Raw genomic sequence first — 18,039 nt, 5'->3', positions numbered from 1 at the left:
GATGTTGGTGGGTTTATGCAGAGGGGCTGAAAATGTGGCCAATCTCAGCCTTTTCCTCAGCAGGGGGCTGAGGAAAAAAGAATTCCAGTCCTGTGTGTCCCCCCAGTGCTCAGGAAATCAGTGCTGGCAGGTGGGAATCATTCACAATCATTCTTAGATCCGCATTTTATGTATTCCTAAATCCACATTTTGTTGGATGACACATGTTAGGTTCATCAACAAAAATTAATGAAAAATTAATCTCTCTTCATCAATTTTGGCTGTACAGTGCCCTGTCAAACTCAGAGAAAACAAGACCAGGTTTCTTCTCTAAGTACAAAAGAAATTTAAAAAAATTCTGACTTTTATGCATACTTTTATACATATTAATAGCACTTTGAAATCAAATTTGTCAAAAACTGGGCAGCATGAATTCTAAGAAGTTGTTAGGTTTAAAGGAGCTGCTGATACATTTAGAGAGAAGAGAAAATACCTGGCCCCTGAAAAGGCTCATCACGGGTAAAAATGCCCATGAATGGCATTCAGGAATAATTGCAGTCCACATAAACTGCTGGGCATCCCATCCTGAAACTTCTAATTGCTTTAAAAAAGGCAAAAATCCTACAAAATCTGACTGCTCTGGCTGCAGGAGTGCTGTGGTGTCAATCCCTGCTTACAATTCTGTGTCTTTGTACCTGAATATCCAGTGAAAAACCTGAATATTCCCATTCAATGAATTCCTGGAATTTTGCTGTGGGAATGGCACTGAGTCCTTCCTTTTGCAGCTAAATAGTGAAAATAAATGTCACTAAAATTTAAATTCACTAAATTTCACTAAATTCACTAAATGTCACTAAAATATCAGTGCAGCAGCTTCCTGGGATGGAGCCTGAATTTCCTGTTAGGGAACAGGAAGGGTAAGACCTGAAAAAGACCTACAAACAACCCTGCAGCTACTTGAGGGTTTAGGATAGGAGCAAACACTTGGAGAGCTTGAAAAATCCTTGGAAATTCAGTTTCCTAACTCACTTTTCATTGCTGAATTCAAGGCTTGAATCACACTGCCAATCCCATGCAACTCTGGGAAAGGATTCCCAATATTGTGTGGATGAGTGCTCTCCAGAGTTCTGCCACTCCAGCCTGAAAGTGGGGCTGGGGCTGGGAAAACAACCCAGGCTGAGCTCTCCCTCCCCTGCATTTTCATGGCACTGCTCCCAACCCTTCAAAGCTGTGGCTGTAAAAGGAGGTGGCATCACAGAACTGAGCAGCAGGATGGGATTTTAAGGAGCCAAACCCACTGAGCACAACATTCCTGTCAATTAGGACATAGCTGAAAAATGTAACTTCATTTGCTTTAGTGAAAAAAAAAAAAATACTCCAGAGCTGGCTATTGGGTAGTAAAATGAAATTTCAGAAGAATTGTGCTGCTTGCCTGACTTAGCAGTGACTCAGTCACACCAGCTTGTTGCTGAGTGTGCTCTAAATGCAGGAGAAGAAAACAAAAAACTGAGTTACTTTTATTTAAAATCATGAGTTGTAACTCTGGGAAACTGAACCCCATCGTTTCAAAAACAACATTCTGCACACACTGAGGGGAGAAACACAACTCAAGCCTAGAAACAAAGTCTAAATAATATAAAACAGAGACCACGAAAGGCTGCCAAACTCTTAATCCTATTATTGTGCCAACTTTAATCCCAAACTTTCTCATTAGGAAGGATTTCAGCAATGGGGGTTCTGTCCACCCCGAGGAAGGGCCGTGTCCCCATGAATGGAAATCCACAATAACATCATGTATGTTGTCCTACGGGCTGGGAGCATAAAGGCAGTGTTATTCTCCAGCTGAAATTGGGCAGATGTTGATTGCCAGTCAAATGCTGTGGTATCTGAGGCTTGGGAAGCAGACAGAAATGTTCCTGGTAACACGAGGAGCAGCTGTGAAAATAAAGCTGACCTTGAACAACATTTGGAAATCAGTTTGGGCAGTTTTTAGGTGATATTTAAGTTAAAAGAACCCCACACTTCTGTTATAAATACACTCAATCTCTTCTGGTTGAAAGTTTTAAAAATGAGATTCTAAAACTTCACTCTCAGAAATTGAATGTATTCTTCTAATTAAAAAAAAAAAAAAAAGAAACCTCATAATCTTCTGGTTTAACAAGGGAGCAAAGCCAATCAACTCCTGCCTTCAACACGGGGTATTTGTGCATCCTGAGCCAAAAACACTGAGATGCACAAAGAGATGGACAAAATCCTGAGCTACCTGAGAGTCCTAATGAGCTGAAATATTGGCCTTGCACACCCCAAAAGGCTGAACTGGAAATGCAGCTTGGATGCAGACTAGACCAGGTCTGTTCATAAATTCTTAGGGTTAATAAAATACCCCTATAGGGTTTGCTATGAATAAAACCTGCAGAGGAATCAAATCCTGCCAAGCATTTACCCTGAGAAACAGTGCAGTGCAAATGAATATCCTTGTCACCAGGTAATTAAAAACCATCCTTGGGATCTGCTTTCTCAACTTAGAGAGCATTCATGGGTTTTCAGTCTTCAAAGGTTTCTCAAAAGTGGAGTTTTAGTCCAAGTCAGGAACTTCCTGCAAGGCTTTGATTGCTCAGTTACAGATTGGATTCTCTCACCACCCTTACCTTCCCATGCAACTGCAAACACCCCAGGACTAAGAAATGCTCTTCCATACATTGCTTTTCACAGAATAAGGGGAGAATCCTGCTACAGTTACAGGTAAATTCTTCCACAAGCTCTGTGCTTACAGATCCAAACCACCTTTGTTCAAATAGTCCAGAAAGCTCCACCACTTTTCCTTCTCATGATTTCAGAACCTGTGCTTCAGCTGATTCCTGTGCTAATGATTTGGTTATTTTACAGCTATAAATAAGCATTTATTGATGGAATGTCAGGAAACAAAAATGCAAAGCAGGAAGAATAAAATTCCCTTTATATCCCAACTAGCAGAAACAGGTTTTGAGCTAAAGATTCCTCAGCTTTGGGTCTGGGAGCTGCGGAGCAGGAGTGGCAATGTAGACTCACAGACAAGAAATCCATCCTACAAACCCAGAGGGGATCTTGTCACCCTCACCCAGTGTTGGGGCAGCTCTGCTGCTGCTCATTCTGTTTGCAGCTAGAACTGAACTCACCCCACAGCCCCAGACATCTGGGCTGAGTTACAGTTTGGAAATGAAGCTACTGTTTGCTGCTCTGTCCTGGTGAAAGATTCATTGACAGATGAGCCATTTGCTACAAACATTTGTTCTTTTCCAGCTGTTTAAAGATCATTCAAAGAGCATTCAACACTGACTTGTTCTCAAAAGAGAAATACAAATGTAGGGTTTCCACCCCTGCTGGAATCAGGGTGAAGCAGCAGCTCAGCAGGTCCTGAAGCAAACATCTCTCTCTCTCTGCTGCAGTCTGAAACAATTCCAAGCTGTGCAATAATTCTGAAATCAGCCCTGCAAAGGAAGGGCTGCAGGCTCCTGGATGCTGAAGGCATCCAAGGCTGTGTGGGACACCTGCACTCCCAGGCTGTCACAGCAGCCATTGGAATCATTTCCCAGTTTTTTTCTCCTGGCAGTGTGCTGTATCCATCCCATCCCCAGCCTGGCAGCACCAGCAGTAATTTGGCAGCACTCCTGTGGGGGTTTAGGAGTCATTTTTGACCCCACAAGCACTGCCTGAGCCATGCTGACACACACCAGCCTTCACTTCCAGCCTACCCCTGCCCCAACACTGGGAGTCTCCTGCACAAGAATTTAACAAATGGATATTTTAAACTATTCCCAGAGGTGGTGATGGTGGCCAGCAAGTTTTGCTTAAAAAACCTCCAACAAAGCCAGTTGGAGGTGAAACACATGGACACCCATGGCAGAGGGGGTCTGGAACTGACTGGGAGTGTCCCAGATAACAACCAGGTTCTGAAAGATCCAATTAAATAAGAATTGATTTGTAAATGAAGACAAGGGTTCAAAGGCCACCAAGCTGCAAAGGAAATCCCTGGAGCAGTAAAAGGCAGGAGAGCTTTTGCAAACACAGAGTGCAAACCTTCCCCATGCAACACAAACCCACCCCAAACTATGTGAGATGGAGTGACAGCACCAGCAGATCCTCCTTGTTTGGACTCAGGCTAGAGAAAAAATGAAGGCAATTTTAAGTGGGAAAAGGACAGAAATATTGGCATTTTCATGAGAGTGTAGTTGGCATGAGCAGGTAAACCCAGAATATTTGGTGTTCAGGGACTGGCTTTGGAAAGGTCTTGAACAGTTATTGACTGATTGACATAAATTAATGTGTTGAGATTAAAGGCAATTTATGGAGCCATAAAATCCCCCTGCTGGCACGGGCAGGGCTGGATGCTCATGGCAGAAATGGTTCCTGCTCCCAGGGATGTATGGAAAACATTCCCAGAGATTTCAGATGACTGACACTGCACCATTGCCTCTCCTGCTGGAAGCCAACATGTGCAAATCAAAGAAAACAAAACCTTCATTCTCCCCAGAATGATCTCTAAAATAATCTAAAAATATGTGTGCACACACTGATAAAAATATCAGTGTGTATGCAAAGTTGCACATTGTTTAATGAATTAATTCTTTTCCAACATTATTTTATGTCAATCAATCAATAACTTTTGCCTCTTTTTGGCAGCATTAGAGATACCTGGGAGCTTCAATCAGAGTTGCAATCTGAGTTACCAAAGCTTCATTCTTCCTATCACATGTAATCTGAGAAATGACAATATTTTCTGCATACATTCATATTTAATCAAGTTATTTTGCTCTCTTCCTTGGTGAGAACCAAAGCTTTACCAGAAGCAAATATGGCAAGTGAAGCTCTGAGACCCCTGAGCCATCCAGCATGTTTGGTTAGAAACAGGCAGGGAAAGGAAGAGTGGCAGTGCTGGACAGGTGGGACAGGTGCTCTAAATCATGGAGGGAGATTTTACATCCTCTTGTACATTTTAGAGGTTTTGTGAGCAATATAAACCAGCAGCCAACAGACCATGTTTAATTTAGGATTCTGTCCAAGGTATCTATTCTATCCTGTGATAGAATAGATATCTATGTTGCTTTAAGGGGGTTCAATAATTTTGGTCTCTTGTGACAAACTCTGTGCAGATTCCTCTTCTTTTTGGAGGCTGATTATTCCTTCTCTTTGCCTGCTGACTATGTTCCCTCTCTGCAAGAAAAGTTAAGTGTCTCAGATGTCTAGTTCCCTATCTAAAGATTATTTTTTGTCACATCTGTGTGCTCCTGAGACCAAAGTGTTCCACCCATCCTTGGCTTCCTTGGCAGCTCTGATGGAATTTCTCCCCATTATTCTCCTCCAAGGTACCACAACACATTGGGCTCAGCTTCTGTGCCCTCCAGACACAAAGGCCAAGCAAATGCTGTGCTCACACCCTCTCTCCAGAGATTTCCTTGGAATCCTTGCAGTATTTTACCATAACTTGTCTTTAGGTGACTGCAGCAGATGAGTTCTGCTCACAAACTTGAAGTTGCTTTGCTTTCTGCTGGCTCACATTTAATTTCTTGGCCACTTCCAGACACCTGACTTCAAGTGGAGGCAAATCTGAGCTGCAGTGCTGTTTGCTGGCCAGGCTGCAGGCAGACCTTCCCCCTGGAGCAGCTCTCCCCATGAATTCCAGTCCCCTTCTGGGATTTCCAGCTTCCCTCTGCTCTCACACTGAGCCCTCTGAACTCATTCCTCTCCCAGACTGAAGATGGGCACTGCTGAACAGCTCTTGATCACATTTCCCCAGCCTGCTCCTACAGAACACAGATTTTAGCACTCGTGGGGACAGGGTGTTAATAGAAACCCTTCTTTATAACCCCACAGCAATCCCCTGAAGGAAATTCATTAATGAAAATCTACTGGAACAAAACCTGTGGCACCACCAGCGCTGCACAGATGGATGGATGTGCATCATTTTGAAGGCCTTTAAATCCAAATTGACTTCTCTCTGTGAAAATCTGTCCTTTCACCAAAATGAGAGCACTTTGATGCACAAGATACAGCTGTTTTTGCTTAAGTGGCTTATTTCTAGGTGGTTTATTTCTAGGTGGTTTATTTCTAGGTGGTTTATCCCAATATAAAAGGAAAATCATCACTGTTGCACCATTGATTAGTTAATGCAGCAGTTCTGGAAGCTTCCATTATGTGACAGCAAAATAAATTAGGGTATATAAAATAGGAAACATGACATACCATAATATCGTATGTTATATACCATAATATCATATAATATCCTATATATACCATGTATAAAATAGGATCTACAAAATGGGAAACATAGAAAGTGATACAGTGACTTAAATGAGGAGCTCTTAAAAACAGACAAGCCCCTTTATCAGGTGGTGGAAAATTGTAAGAATTGCCACAGGGGAACTGAGAATGGATTTCTATTTTGCTGCAGCCAGCTAAGAAAGGAGAATAAAGGAGAAACATCACAGCTGGAGTAACCTCAGCCTGTCACCCCAGGGACAGGGCAGGGACAGGGACAGGGACAGGGGCAACCATTCCACCCAGCCTGCAGAGCCCAGAGCCAGTTCAGCTCTCTCCTGCTTTATTATTCTAAAATACTTCTAATTTATTATTACTACTTCTATTACTATTATTACTTTATTATTAAAATATTCTATTATTCTAAATTCTATTCTATTATTCCAAATTCTATTTTATTATTCTAAATCACTGGACCTGATACAGCTCCAAACCCCTCCTGTGGACTCGTCTGCAGGTTCCTCAGACAAATTCCTGCAGTGTATAAACCCAAGACATCACCATGTCGTGTTCCAGCCATGTTTGAGTAGCCTGGGATCAAAGTTACTGCAAAAAAACTGGACCAGAATTATTGGGATTCCTTTGGATATGTAAAGCAGTGTGGGAACTCACAAAAGTGTTGCAATGAGGCAAAATCCTCTTTCAATACATTCATGTGAGGGAAAAAAAGAGTGCACATACACACTTCTGAGGAAATAAAACCCCTCCTCTCCCCCACCCCCAAACCATCACTTCTGGACAAGAAGAGATTTTGAACTGGCTTTGCAGCTGTCACTGTGGGATTTTCCTTTCACCAAAATTCTGGGTGGCTTCTTCTAGGGATTGGAGATTCATGGAGCAAGCTTTAAGCTCCTGAACACCAAAGAGTGAAAAAGTTCTGATAGATAAGTAATAGATAGATAGATAGATGGATAGATAGATAGATAGATAGATAGATAGATAGATAGATAGATAGATAGATAGATAGATAGATTATAGATAGATAAGAGAAGTTTGAGTTATCTTCCAGCAGAAGAGTGAGCACAAGCAGCTGAATATTGTGTATGAAAGTGCTTCCATTTTGGTGAAAGGACAGATTTTTCTGGAGAGAAGTTAGTTTGGGTACAAGGGCCTTCAGAATGATGCACATCCACATTCTGTGTCCACAGCTCTGCTGCAGTTCATCCTGCACGCTCTGGCTATTTCAGAAAACCCTTTCTGCATGCTTCTTATCTGTTTTTAGGATGCCATCCTCAGTGCAGCCATGTGACAGCCACACACTCTCATTTAGCTCCCTCTCCTTGTGCCTTTTACTCCTGGTCCCTCCAGGAACATCCAAGAGCAGCTGGAGTGTCAGACACTAAAGAGACAGCTGGAAAGGAGTGCCCAAAAATGACTCTTTGTATTTTAGGTAATCAAGTGAAAGGGCTAATTGAGCCTTTAAAATACAAAGAGACAAAAAAGAGCTTCATGAGTTTTGATGATAACTTTTTAGTAGCTTACATCTTTTCCTGCCAACACGGTTTTTGAAGTCTCATTTCAAGGTTTTTGTGGCAGAGCTGATTGTGGTTATAGACTTGTGAGACAGGAATGAAACTTTCCTGGTTTCTGCAGAGGAAGGCTGCTTGGGAAAGGTGGAGATCACATTTCTATTCACAGAGCTCTGGTGTAGCCTGTCAAAAACCTGGCGTGAACTGGAGGCACAGAAACCCAGATTCTTCCTCAGCATGCCTATATACACTCACCTATTTATCTATTTATAGATTTAAAACAAGAATGCACTCAAGGAGTTCTATAGAACATATTTTCTTGTTATATGTCCAGCAGTATCCTAAATTTCTTAATTTATTGAATTTCCACCTCTGATGTCCAGCAGTATCTTAAATATCCTCCTAGATAATTATTCTTCCCTGTGCAGTTTCTGGTACTTTACAGATAGTGGAGGAAAAGACCTCATTTGTTCACCACTTTTTAACCTTCTACTTTAGGATTATAGAATTTATTTGGGGAGGAAAAACCAACTTGCTTTCCTTTTTGAAGGAGCAGTAAAATTGATTATTTTAGAGTTGGCTGTCTTCTGACACTTGGGCTGCAGAGGATAAACTCACCACTTAAGTACAGTAATATTATATTAAATATTAAATACTGTAATACATTTAATAATACCAACTTGTAACAATGAGAGTAATTCTTCACCCAACAGTTTTCCCTCAGTTATTGGAAATAACTCAGAGTCTAAAAAGGACATTATTTTTAGGAAATATATGAATTTCAGTATATTAATACATTAATTATATAATAATAAATTTCTATATTACTATAAATGATTTTCTATTTTAATATTTTAATAGATTTTATAATAATCTATTATTTATCATGAATTTCAAGGATTGGGTTTATCCAGATTCCATCCACATCTGTGCCTTGGAATGGGCCCTTCAGGCACTGCTCAGGTCTTTGTGCCTTCTCTCCCTTCAGGTTTCATTGGTTTTGTCCCTGTGGTGGGGTAAAATCAATCTCATGGCAGGGAGTTCCCTCAGAGTAAGGAAATGTAGCTGGAATAAAGTGGTTCCTCACGATCACAAAAATCTCTAGCACACAAGGTGATGTGTATTTAATTAGTATTAATTAGCGTGGCTAATTCCAGAAGGAAATCACCCAGGTGAATGCCTGTCTCTCTGCCTTTATTGCATACAAACACTTCTGTGTTGGGCCAGCTTTTCTCCTGACTGCAAAAACACGAACACATCAAATGACAAACCAAACATGTGCTGTGTTTTACCCTGTTAAAATGATCTCCTACTGATTCACAAATGGTTGGGAGAGGATCATTATTATTCAGGAAAGAAGGAGTAAAAATATTCTTAACACATTTCAGGAGAGAGCCCAAGGGCTGAGCATTCTCCTCCTATACCTCAAATCCATTTCCTTCCAGTTCAGCCACCTGAGACAACCTCCAGCTGCAAAGTGAGCCTGGAAAATGACATTTTATCAAAGCTGAGTCCCCAGAAGAGCTACACCCTCCTGCTGAGATGTTCAAATCTGTATTTGCAGTGCAGAACGGATCCCAGGCCTTCGGAATTCCTGGCACTGCACCGTGGGATCCGTGCCTGTGCATCCCAGAGATGCAAATTCCTCATAAGGAAGCAATAACAGCTAAAATGCCATTATTGCTGAACAACCAGAGGCTGTTCTCACTCACACAGAGAGGCCAAGCCAGCCCTGGAATGCTCCAAACCATGTCCTGACAGAAGTGCAGAGTCGGAGGAATCCTGAGCCCCCCGAGCCACCGGGGAGGAGAGGGAGATGCCCAGGAATGCTCCAGCAGGAAGTGCTTGTGGTTAAAAACAGGAGCAACCACATGAATCAGAGGTCTGAGGAGACAGCCAGACTACACTGATGGCAAAAAAAAAAAATATTAATGCACAGAAAATCAAAATAGAAAGGAACCCAAAAGGCGCCAAAAGATCTCTGTGCGTTTGGTTTCAGGAGAATGGAAGGGTGAAACCCAAATAGCTCAAAGTTTAGACAATTAAACTTCCTTAATTTAAAAAAAAGAAATCTCAATTTGTCCTCCTTGGCCATCTGGAAGTTTTGTCTTAAACAAACGAATGAAACACACACAGCACAAAACTGCTCCTCATTTTCACCTGCACACCCACTGAAAGGTCTCTGCATGACAAAGCCCAGGACGCTGCACTTCAGCCTTGCACAACTCCATGGAGCCACCAGGGATCCTCCACAACCTTCCTCTCGTGTGAATTCCAAGTAGAATTCCATACAAATGTGGAAATGCACAATGTGTCAACATGGGACACGTGGGGAAAGCAGTTTTGGTTATCCCACACTGAGCAGGCAGGAAAAGATTTCCTGCACATGGAACTGAGAAGATAATGCTGTTTTCTCCTCTCCTTCAAAATGGAACAGGCTCTTTAATGAGAAATTCTTTTTTGTTTTTAGGGGGTAGTGATGCAAAGGAGAGCATCTCAAAACCAACCAGTTTTGAGAGCATCTCAAAACCAAGCAGCCCCATCCTAATTTGTCCCTGCCAGCAGGGTAGAGCACTCCCAGCCCACAGCCCTTCTCCCCTGGCAGGAGATCAGAGCCCTGCAGACACACAGCTCGTTTTGGGGCTGCCCACATCTGCAGATGATTAAAGAGATGCTGCCACTTCCCAAATTCCCCCCTGAAAGGAGGAATTTAAAGGGATAAATTAATGCTTGTGCTGGAAAGAACTCTTTCCTCCCAATGAGTCCAAAGTGCTCCTCAAGAAGGGTTTAATGCAGGGAGCATCCTGCTGGAGGCTGCAGGCATCTGCAGCTTTAATAATAATTAGCACATTGATTTTAATAATAATTTAATAATTATTCCATCCAGTTTGCTCAGCTAATTAGTGAGGAAATGGGAATTGTCCAGGGTTGGGTGGGACTGACCTCCACCTGCCTGTGCTTCAGCCTGGGTTTCCTATTCCTTTTCTCTAGCTATGATGGTAAATATGATAAAAATGAGGTCATTCTGGTAAAAAAGTTGGAGTTTTGAAGGGGGAACGTGTGATTTGGGTGTCACAAAACTGTGCTCAGCTCTGGCTTTGCCAGTGTCTGTCCACAAACACAGAAATGCAAATCATCTTCTCACCCAGCACAAACAAGAAGAATGAGAGGTCCAATCTGAGGGATCATTTTCAGCCCATAATCCCATTCCCATCCCACTGAAATCTCTGAAATAGATTTATCTATTGAAGCTGCCTTGGAGTTTCTCCCTAATTTTCACCAGTTCAAAGCTCAGGCTGCTCTGACCCAGGAGCTGCAGCAGTGGCCATCCAGACCAGAGCAAAGCTGGGGCTCTCACTGATTTTGGGGGACAAAATCCCCAGAGGAATTTTGGCCATGCCCCATATTCTTAGAACCACAATAACACAATGAATATTCTTCTGTCTCTGCTTTTTAATTCTCTTGAGCTTTGCCTGTAAAGGGAAACATATGACATTTTTAGCTGGTTTTAATTATTATTAGAAATCTAATCCAGAAATAATAAATTGAATAGAAAAGAAATTTCTTTTGTTCTCCTGATGGTACTTCCTGATCAAATAACTAAACTGAAGAGCAAAGAGGAAATGGGTGAGTTCTGTTAGTTGTGCCACCCAAATTCTGCTCAGCTGAAACCCAAGCTGTGTTCTGATGCATTTATCTGGGTGGCACCGAGCAACTCAGTCTAATTTTAATTTTCCCAGAGAGTCCTGGTGTATTTTAAACATCACACACAAGGGAGATGCCTCAAGCAAGGAGAGGGGAGAAGAATCCATTTCTCCTCTCACAAAATCTCCTTGATTAAAGAACAGGAAATGAATTGAGGAAGTGATTGATTTCTGCAGGATAACACAACTGATGGCACGCTCTGCTAAACCCCAGAAAAGTGAAAATAAGATGATTCTTCTCGTTTCATGCATGAAATCAATGCTCTCAGGGCCTTTCTTCAGGTCTGTTTATTGGATCAGCAGTGATCAGCAGTTGTGTCCCTTTCCCCTGCTCACTGCCTGGAATGATGGGGGTTTTGTCAAGTTTGATGGGATTCGAGTCTTCCAGAGATTTTGATGGACATTTTTTGTCAAAACTGAGTGGTGACATCAATCAGGTTTCCAGATCCTTGGGAATTCAGATTTCCATCACAGACAGCCCACTTCCTTTTGTTTCCAGCAGCTCAGCTGGTGTTCTCATGGTACAATCTTTCCAATCTGCTCCTACCTGAAGTGTCAAAACAACTCCAAAACCCATCAATACAATTTCCAGCTTGGCTTGTAAAATTGGGCACCTGCTGATGTGCATTTCAATTCTCTCTCTCTCTCTTTCTCTTCCAGTGATCAGAGCAAAGATCTCCAGTGAAAAGGTGGTTCCTGCCAGTGATGACCCCCTTGATAGCCACAAAATGATCCGGTATGAAATCAAACAAATAAAGGTACATGGACCCACTCAGCTTTTCTTGAAGTTCAATGCTGATCTATTCCTGCATGTCTCAGCCCAAAATAATTCACCCCCAAAACGCTGGGAAAGCTGGAAAAGGCTCCAGCTGCCCCCAGGGTTCGACCCAGATGAATAAATCACAGGAGGAATTAAAAAAAAAGGGGAAAGAAAAAAAAAGAAAAGGAAAAATTTTAATGTGAATTCTTCAATGTGAAGGATTTATTCCAATGTTTCCTTTCAGAAATAAATACATCAATGCCAGAGAATTCCCTTTCCTCCCACTGGCACTTCAGTGTCCTGCTGCTGCTCTGCAGCACCTCGGGAGCTTGAGAGATGTTCAGGAGATCTTTGCTAAATAATGACATTTTCATCAAGAGTTTTGCTAAATAATGATATTCAGGAGGGGTTAATTTTGATATTCAGGAAGTTTTTGCTAAATAATGATATTCAGGATTTTTTTTTTTTCTATTCAGCAGGTTTTTGCTAAATAATGATATTCAGGAGGGGTTTGTTTTGATATTCAGCAGGTTTTTGCAAAATAATGATATCTTCATGAAGAATTTCGCTAAGTAATGATATTCAGGAGGGGTTTTTGATATTCAGGAGGTTTTTGGTAAATAATAATATTTTGAGGAAGAATTTTGCTAAGTAATGATATTCAGGAGGGGTTTGTTTTGATATTCAGGAGGTATTTTTGATATTCAGCAGGTTTTCACAAAATAATGATATTCAGAAGGGGTTTATTTTGATATTCAGAAGTTTTTTGCTAAATAATGATATTTTCATCAATAATTTTGCTTAATAATGATATTCAGGAGGGGTTTTTTAAATATTCAGGAGGTTTTTGCTCAATAATGATATTCAGGAGGGGTTTCTTGGATATTCAGGAGGTTTTTGCTAAATAATGATATTTTGATCAATAATTTTGCTAAATAATGATATTCAGGAGGGGATTTTTAAATATTCAGGAGGTTTTTGCTCAATAATGATATTCAGGAGGGGTTTCTTGGATATTCAGGAGGTTTTTGCTAAATAATTATATTTTGATCAAGAATTTTGCTAAATAATGATATTCAGGAGGGGTTTATTTTGATATTCAGGAGGTTTTTGCTAAGTAATGATATTTTGATCAATAATTTTGCTAAGCAATTATATTCAGGATTTTTTTTTTATATTCAGGATTTTTTTTTGGCTAAATTATGATATTCAGGAGGGTCTTTGGTATTAAGGAAGTTCTTGCTAAATAATGATATTTTGATCAATAATGTTGCTAAATAATGATATTTTGATCAATAATGTTGCTAAATAATGATATTCAGGAAGGGTTTTTTTTTTTTTTATATTCAGGAGGTTTTTTTTTGATATTCATGAGGTTTTTGCTAAATAATGATATCTTGATGAAGAATTTTGCTAAATAATGATATTCAGGAGGTGGTTTTGATATTCAGCAGGTTTTTGCTAAATAATGATATTTAGGAGTTTTTTGCTAAAAAATGATATTTTGATGAATAATTTTCTACACAATGATTATTCAGGAAGGGTTTTTTTTGATATTCAGGAGGTTTTTGCTAAATAACGATATTTTGATGAAGAATTTTGTTATTTGTGATTTTGAAGGCACCCAAAAGGTGCTTCATTCTGGGAGTGGTGCCAGCACACTTGGTTTTGGAGGATGTTTGCAGGGCCAGGAGTCCTTCCCTCCTACTGACACAAACAGAAATCCATGTGTGTGAATGGTGCTGGGGAAGCAAACACCCAAAGGCAGATTCAGAACCTCCCAGGGTTTGCCCACCCTTTGTCCAGCTCCAACAGGGAGATATTTCCATTAACACAATTTGAGGAGACACCATCCAACTCCCTGGTGCTAAAATGAAAATGGTGATGATCATTACAATGATTTTCTGGCCCCACAAGAAGCAGGTAATCTCTCTACATTAAAAGGTGTGAGTGTGCACAGGTGAGGTGCGTTGGTTTTCAAGGTAGTTTCACCTCTCATTTCTCACTGAATATTATTTTATAATTTTTGCACTTTTCCATTTTCTGGGAGCACTTGAGAAGGTCGTTATGCACGGCTACATGCTTTTAAAAATAATAATAAATTCAATCATTCAAGTTATATCTAGTGATAGAATCCCCTCATAGGAGCTCGAGCAGGAAGAGTCTCTGGTAAAGAATATCTCAAATATTCCCAGGGATGGGTATCCCACATGACTCCTGGTGAGCTTTTACAGCAATTAAGTCAGTCTCTACCTCACTAAAACAAACCCCAAAGCTGTCACCATCTGCCACTTCCCATCTTCTGAAATCTGAAGGGTTTATTCCAATGTTTCCTTTCAGAAATAAATACCTCAATGCCAGAGGATTCCCTTTCCTCCCACGGGCACTTCAGTGTCCTGCTGCTGCTCTGCAGCACCTCGGGAGCTTGAGAGAAATGCAAATCATCTTCTGCCCCAGCACAAACAAGAAGAGTGAGAGTTCTGATCTGGGGGATCGTTTTCAGCCCATAATCCCATTCCCATCACACTGAAATCTCTGAATTAGATTTAGGCATTGAAGCTGCTGTGGAGTTCCTCCCTAATTTTCACCAGAGGACTGTTCAAAACTCAGGCTGCAGGAAGAGGTTTATTTTGGTACTTATAACACTGGGTGCTAATTTAATTCCACACACTGGGTGTTTGTTTAATTCCAAGTCAGCAAGGCCTGGACAGAGCAGAGATGAGATTTTTAAGCAAACCAGTTTTTAAAGAAATCCAGTTTGGTTTGTGTTTTGGTCTTGGTTTGTGTTTTGGTCTGCCTGTTCTTTTAAAAGAAAGATGCTCTACATCATAGCACACAATACTCTTTTCCTGACCCAGAGATGGGGAAACTGAGAGGCATTTTAAAAAACTTGGGTTCAATTTAGACTAACAACAGAAGGGTTGTAATAACCCTCACCTCTCAAATCTTCCTCCTGACCAGAGAGCTCAGGACCAAACCTTCCCCTGCTCCAGGACCAAACCTTCCCCTGCTCCAGGACCAAACCTCCCCCTCTCCAGGATCAAACCTCCCCCTGCTCCAGGACCAAACCTTCCCCTGCCCCAGGACCAAACCTTCCCCTGCTCCAGGACCAAACCTCCCCCTGCTCCAGGACCAAACCTTCCCCTGCCCCAGGACCAAACCACCCCCTGCTCCAGGACCAAACCTTCCCCTGCCCCAGGATCAAACCTCCCCCTGCTCCAGGATCAACCTTCCCTGCCCCAGGACCAAACCTTCCCTGCTCCAGGATCAACCTTCCCGCTCCAGGACCAAACCTCCCCCTGCTCCAGGATCAAACCTTCCCCTGCCCCAGGACCAAACCTTCCCCTGCTCCAGGATCAAACCTTCCCCTGCTCCAGGATCAAACCTCCCCCTGCTCCAGGACCCAGTTCCCTGCTCCAGGACCAAACCTTCCCCTGCTCCAGGACCAAACCTTCCCCTGCCCCAGGACCAAACCTTCCCCTGCCCCAGGACCAAACCTCCCCCTGCCCCAGGACCAAACCTTCCCCTGCCCCAGGACCAAACCTCCCCCTGCCCCAGGACCAAACCTTCCCCTGCTCCAGGATGCAGTTCCCTGCTCCAGGACCCAGTTCCCTGCTCCAGGCAGGGATGGATTTTGGGAAGAGAAGGATTCTGGTGGGAAACCAGGAGCTCTGTGTCCTTCCCCTCCTCTGTGCACCCAGTGGTGGCACCAAAATTAAGAACCCCACAGGAGTGAGAGGGAGGGGGAACCTGTGACATCCAGGGAATGTACCTGAGGTGAGAATTGAACATGCTGAACAGTTACTCAGTTTGCTGAGCAGCTGAGCTCACAGCAACAGCTTGAGCACACCATGTCCCACCTCAGGTGGAGCATTTGAAGGAATTGAACTCCACAGTGAGTGTGAAAGGTGACCATGTCCTCTGTTCACCATTCCAATCTTCTCACAGGTGCTGCTGCTTTCCCCTGCTGCCCTGCAGTCCCACAGCTGCAGGGTCCTTTGGAGGGCCAGTGGCCCTGAGCACAGGGCTCTGGGTAACCCAGAATTCCCAGAATTCCCAGAATCACTGGGTTGGAAGAGACCTTCGAGGTCATGGAGTCCAACCCAGCCCCAACAGCTCAACTCACCCCTGGCACCCAGTGCCACATCCAGGCTTTGTTAAACACACCCAGGGATGGGGACTGCACCACCTCCCCGGGCAGAACATTCCAGAATTTATCACTCTTTCCATCACTTTTCCCTGCTCTCCAACCTGTATTTCCCTTGGCAGAGCTGGAGGCTGTGAGCTCTGGTTGTGTCAGTGCTGCTGCAGACAGAGCCCAGCCCAGCTGAGCACAGGCACCTTTCAGGAGCTGCAGAGTGATAAGGTCACCCCTGAGTCTCCTTTTCTCCAGGCTGAGCACCCCCAGCTCCCTCAGTGGTTCCTCACAGGGTTTGTGTTCCCAGCCCCTCTCCAGCCTTGCTGTCCCCTCTGGATGTGCTCAGTGTCCCAAGGTCCTTCCCACCCTGAGGGCCCAGAACTGGACACAGCACTCCGGGTGCTCTGCACGCCCAGGGTGGGGATGGGCAGAGAATTTGTTTCATGTGACACAGCAGGGGAGAACAGAGCCTCCAATCACCTCTTTTGAGCTGTAAAATGCATCAAAAATTAGCACCAAAATTCACAAAAATTACCACTTCAGTGTGAGCTTTAGGGAGGGTTTTCAGAGCACTCAGATGTTCACACTTTCCTCCTCAATTGTCCCCCCTTGGAAAGGGAACACAGAGCCCTTGGAGGTTTGGTTTCCCTGTGACATTCAGCACAATGCTGCTGATTCTCTGCTCTGTTGCTCTGTTGAGCTGCTCCTTTAAAGGGATGGCTTAATTCTGTTTCTCTCATTTTAAACCCAGTGCATTAGGCTTAGCATTAAAACGTTGCTATTCTAGACAGAAATATTAGATATAATTTTGACATTCATTTTCAGAAATAAAGTAAATAACAATGGGGCTATTCATTTTATAGCAATGGGTCAGCAGGTCAAGAAGCCATAAATGTTTTCATTTTCTGTTCTTTTCTTGCCATATTTACAGCATTATATTAAAGAGAGAAGACAATATGTGATTTATATGCAATTGAATATTTCTCCATAATATTTTTGTAACTGACTTGGTCATCACACTCATTCTGAAATCTTCAAGCAAAGCCATGTGCTGGTGCTGGTTCCACCCCCCAGGAGGACAGGGATGGGGTCCATACAGAATTTAGGAGCAGGGTCACATCTCTCTATTCCTTAAATCCTCATCCTGTTTTCCTATTCCAGTAAAGTCCCACCAGGACCAAGCATCAATGCAGAACCAAACCAAACCACCTCATCCCTCTGCAGAGAAATCTCCATGCTTTTAGAGAAGGGAGAATATGACTGATACGATTTACTGATTTAAACACAAGATTATAATCTTTAGAAATGCTGTTACAATTCTATAGGTCAAAAACCAGAGATAAGTCAGACAGTAATTGAAAAAAAAAAAAAAACAACCAACAAAACCAACAAAGCAACCAAAAAACCTGCAAGAAAACAAACATTAAACCCATTTAAATATTACCTAAACCCCCATTCTGCATTGCTGTGGATATTTAGGGGGTTTATAGCTACATCAAGGTGTGCTGTCTGCACAGAGCCTCCAAAGTTGACACCAAAGCTGAGCTACCCATGGGAAATCTGTTCCCTACAAGCCCTGGGGGTTCCTGAGCATGGAGAGAGCTCGGGGCTCAGTTCACCTGCAGAGCCCCCGTGGTGGCCCTGTACAGACCCATTTCCCCCTGCATCCTGCAGGTTTGCTGTGATTCCCACTCT

At 42.6% G+C, this 18,039-nt stretch overlaps 2 protein-coding genes across 2 annotated transcripts in view; one reads left to right on the top strand and one right to left on the bottom strand.

Annotated features, from left to right (window-relative positions):
* SYN2 (synapsin II) overlaps window positions 1–18,039 on the bottom strand; it is a 176,284-nt gene that overhangs the window by 57,384 nt on the left and 100,861 nt on the right. The window lies entirely within an intron of this gene.
* TIMP4 (TIMP metallopeptidase inhibitor 4) overlaps window positions 1–18,039 on the top strand; it is a 30,738-nt gene that overhangs the window by 7,273 nt on the left and 5,426 nt on the right. The window contains exon 2 of the mRNA XM_018915250.3: window positions 12,107–12,204. Within this exon, the coding sequence (XP_018770795.3) occupies window positions 12,107–12,204 (98 nt within the window). The remainder of the gene's footprint in view (window positions 1–12,106; window positions 12,205–18,039) is intronic.

Source organism: Serinus canaria, chromosome 12 (genome assembly GCF_022539315.1).
Source record: "Serinus canaria isolate serCan28SL12 chromosome 12, serCan2020, whole genome shotgun sequence".
NCBI lineage: Eukaryota > Metazoa > Chordata > Aves > Passeriformes > Fringillidae > Serinus > Serinus canaria.
Note: the sequence above shows the minus strand (reverse complement) of the source record. Positions and strands in the feature narration are given on the sequence as shown.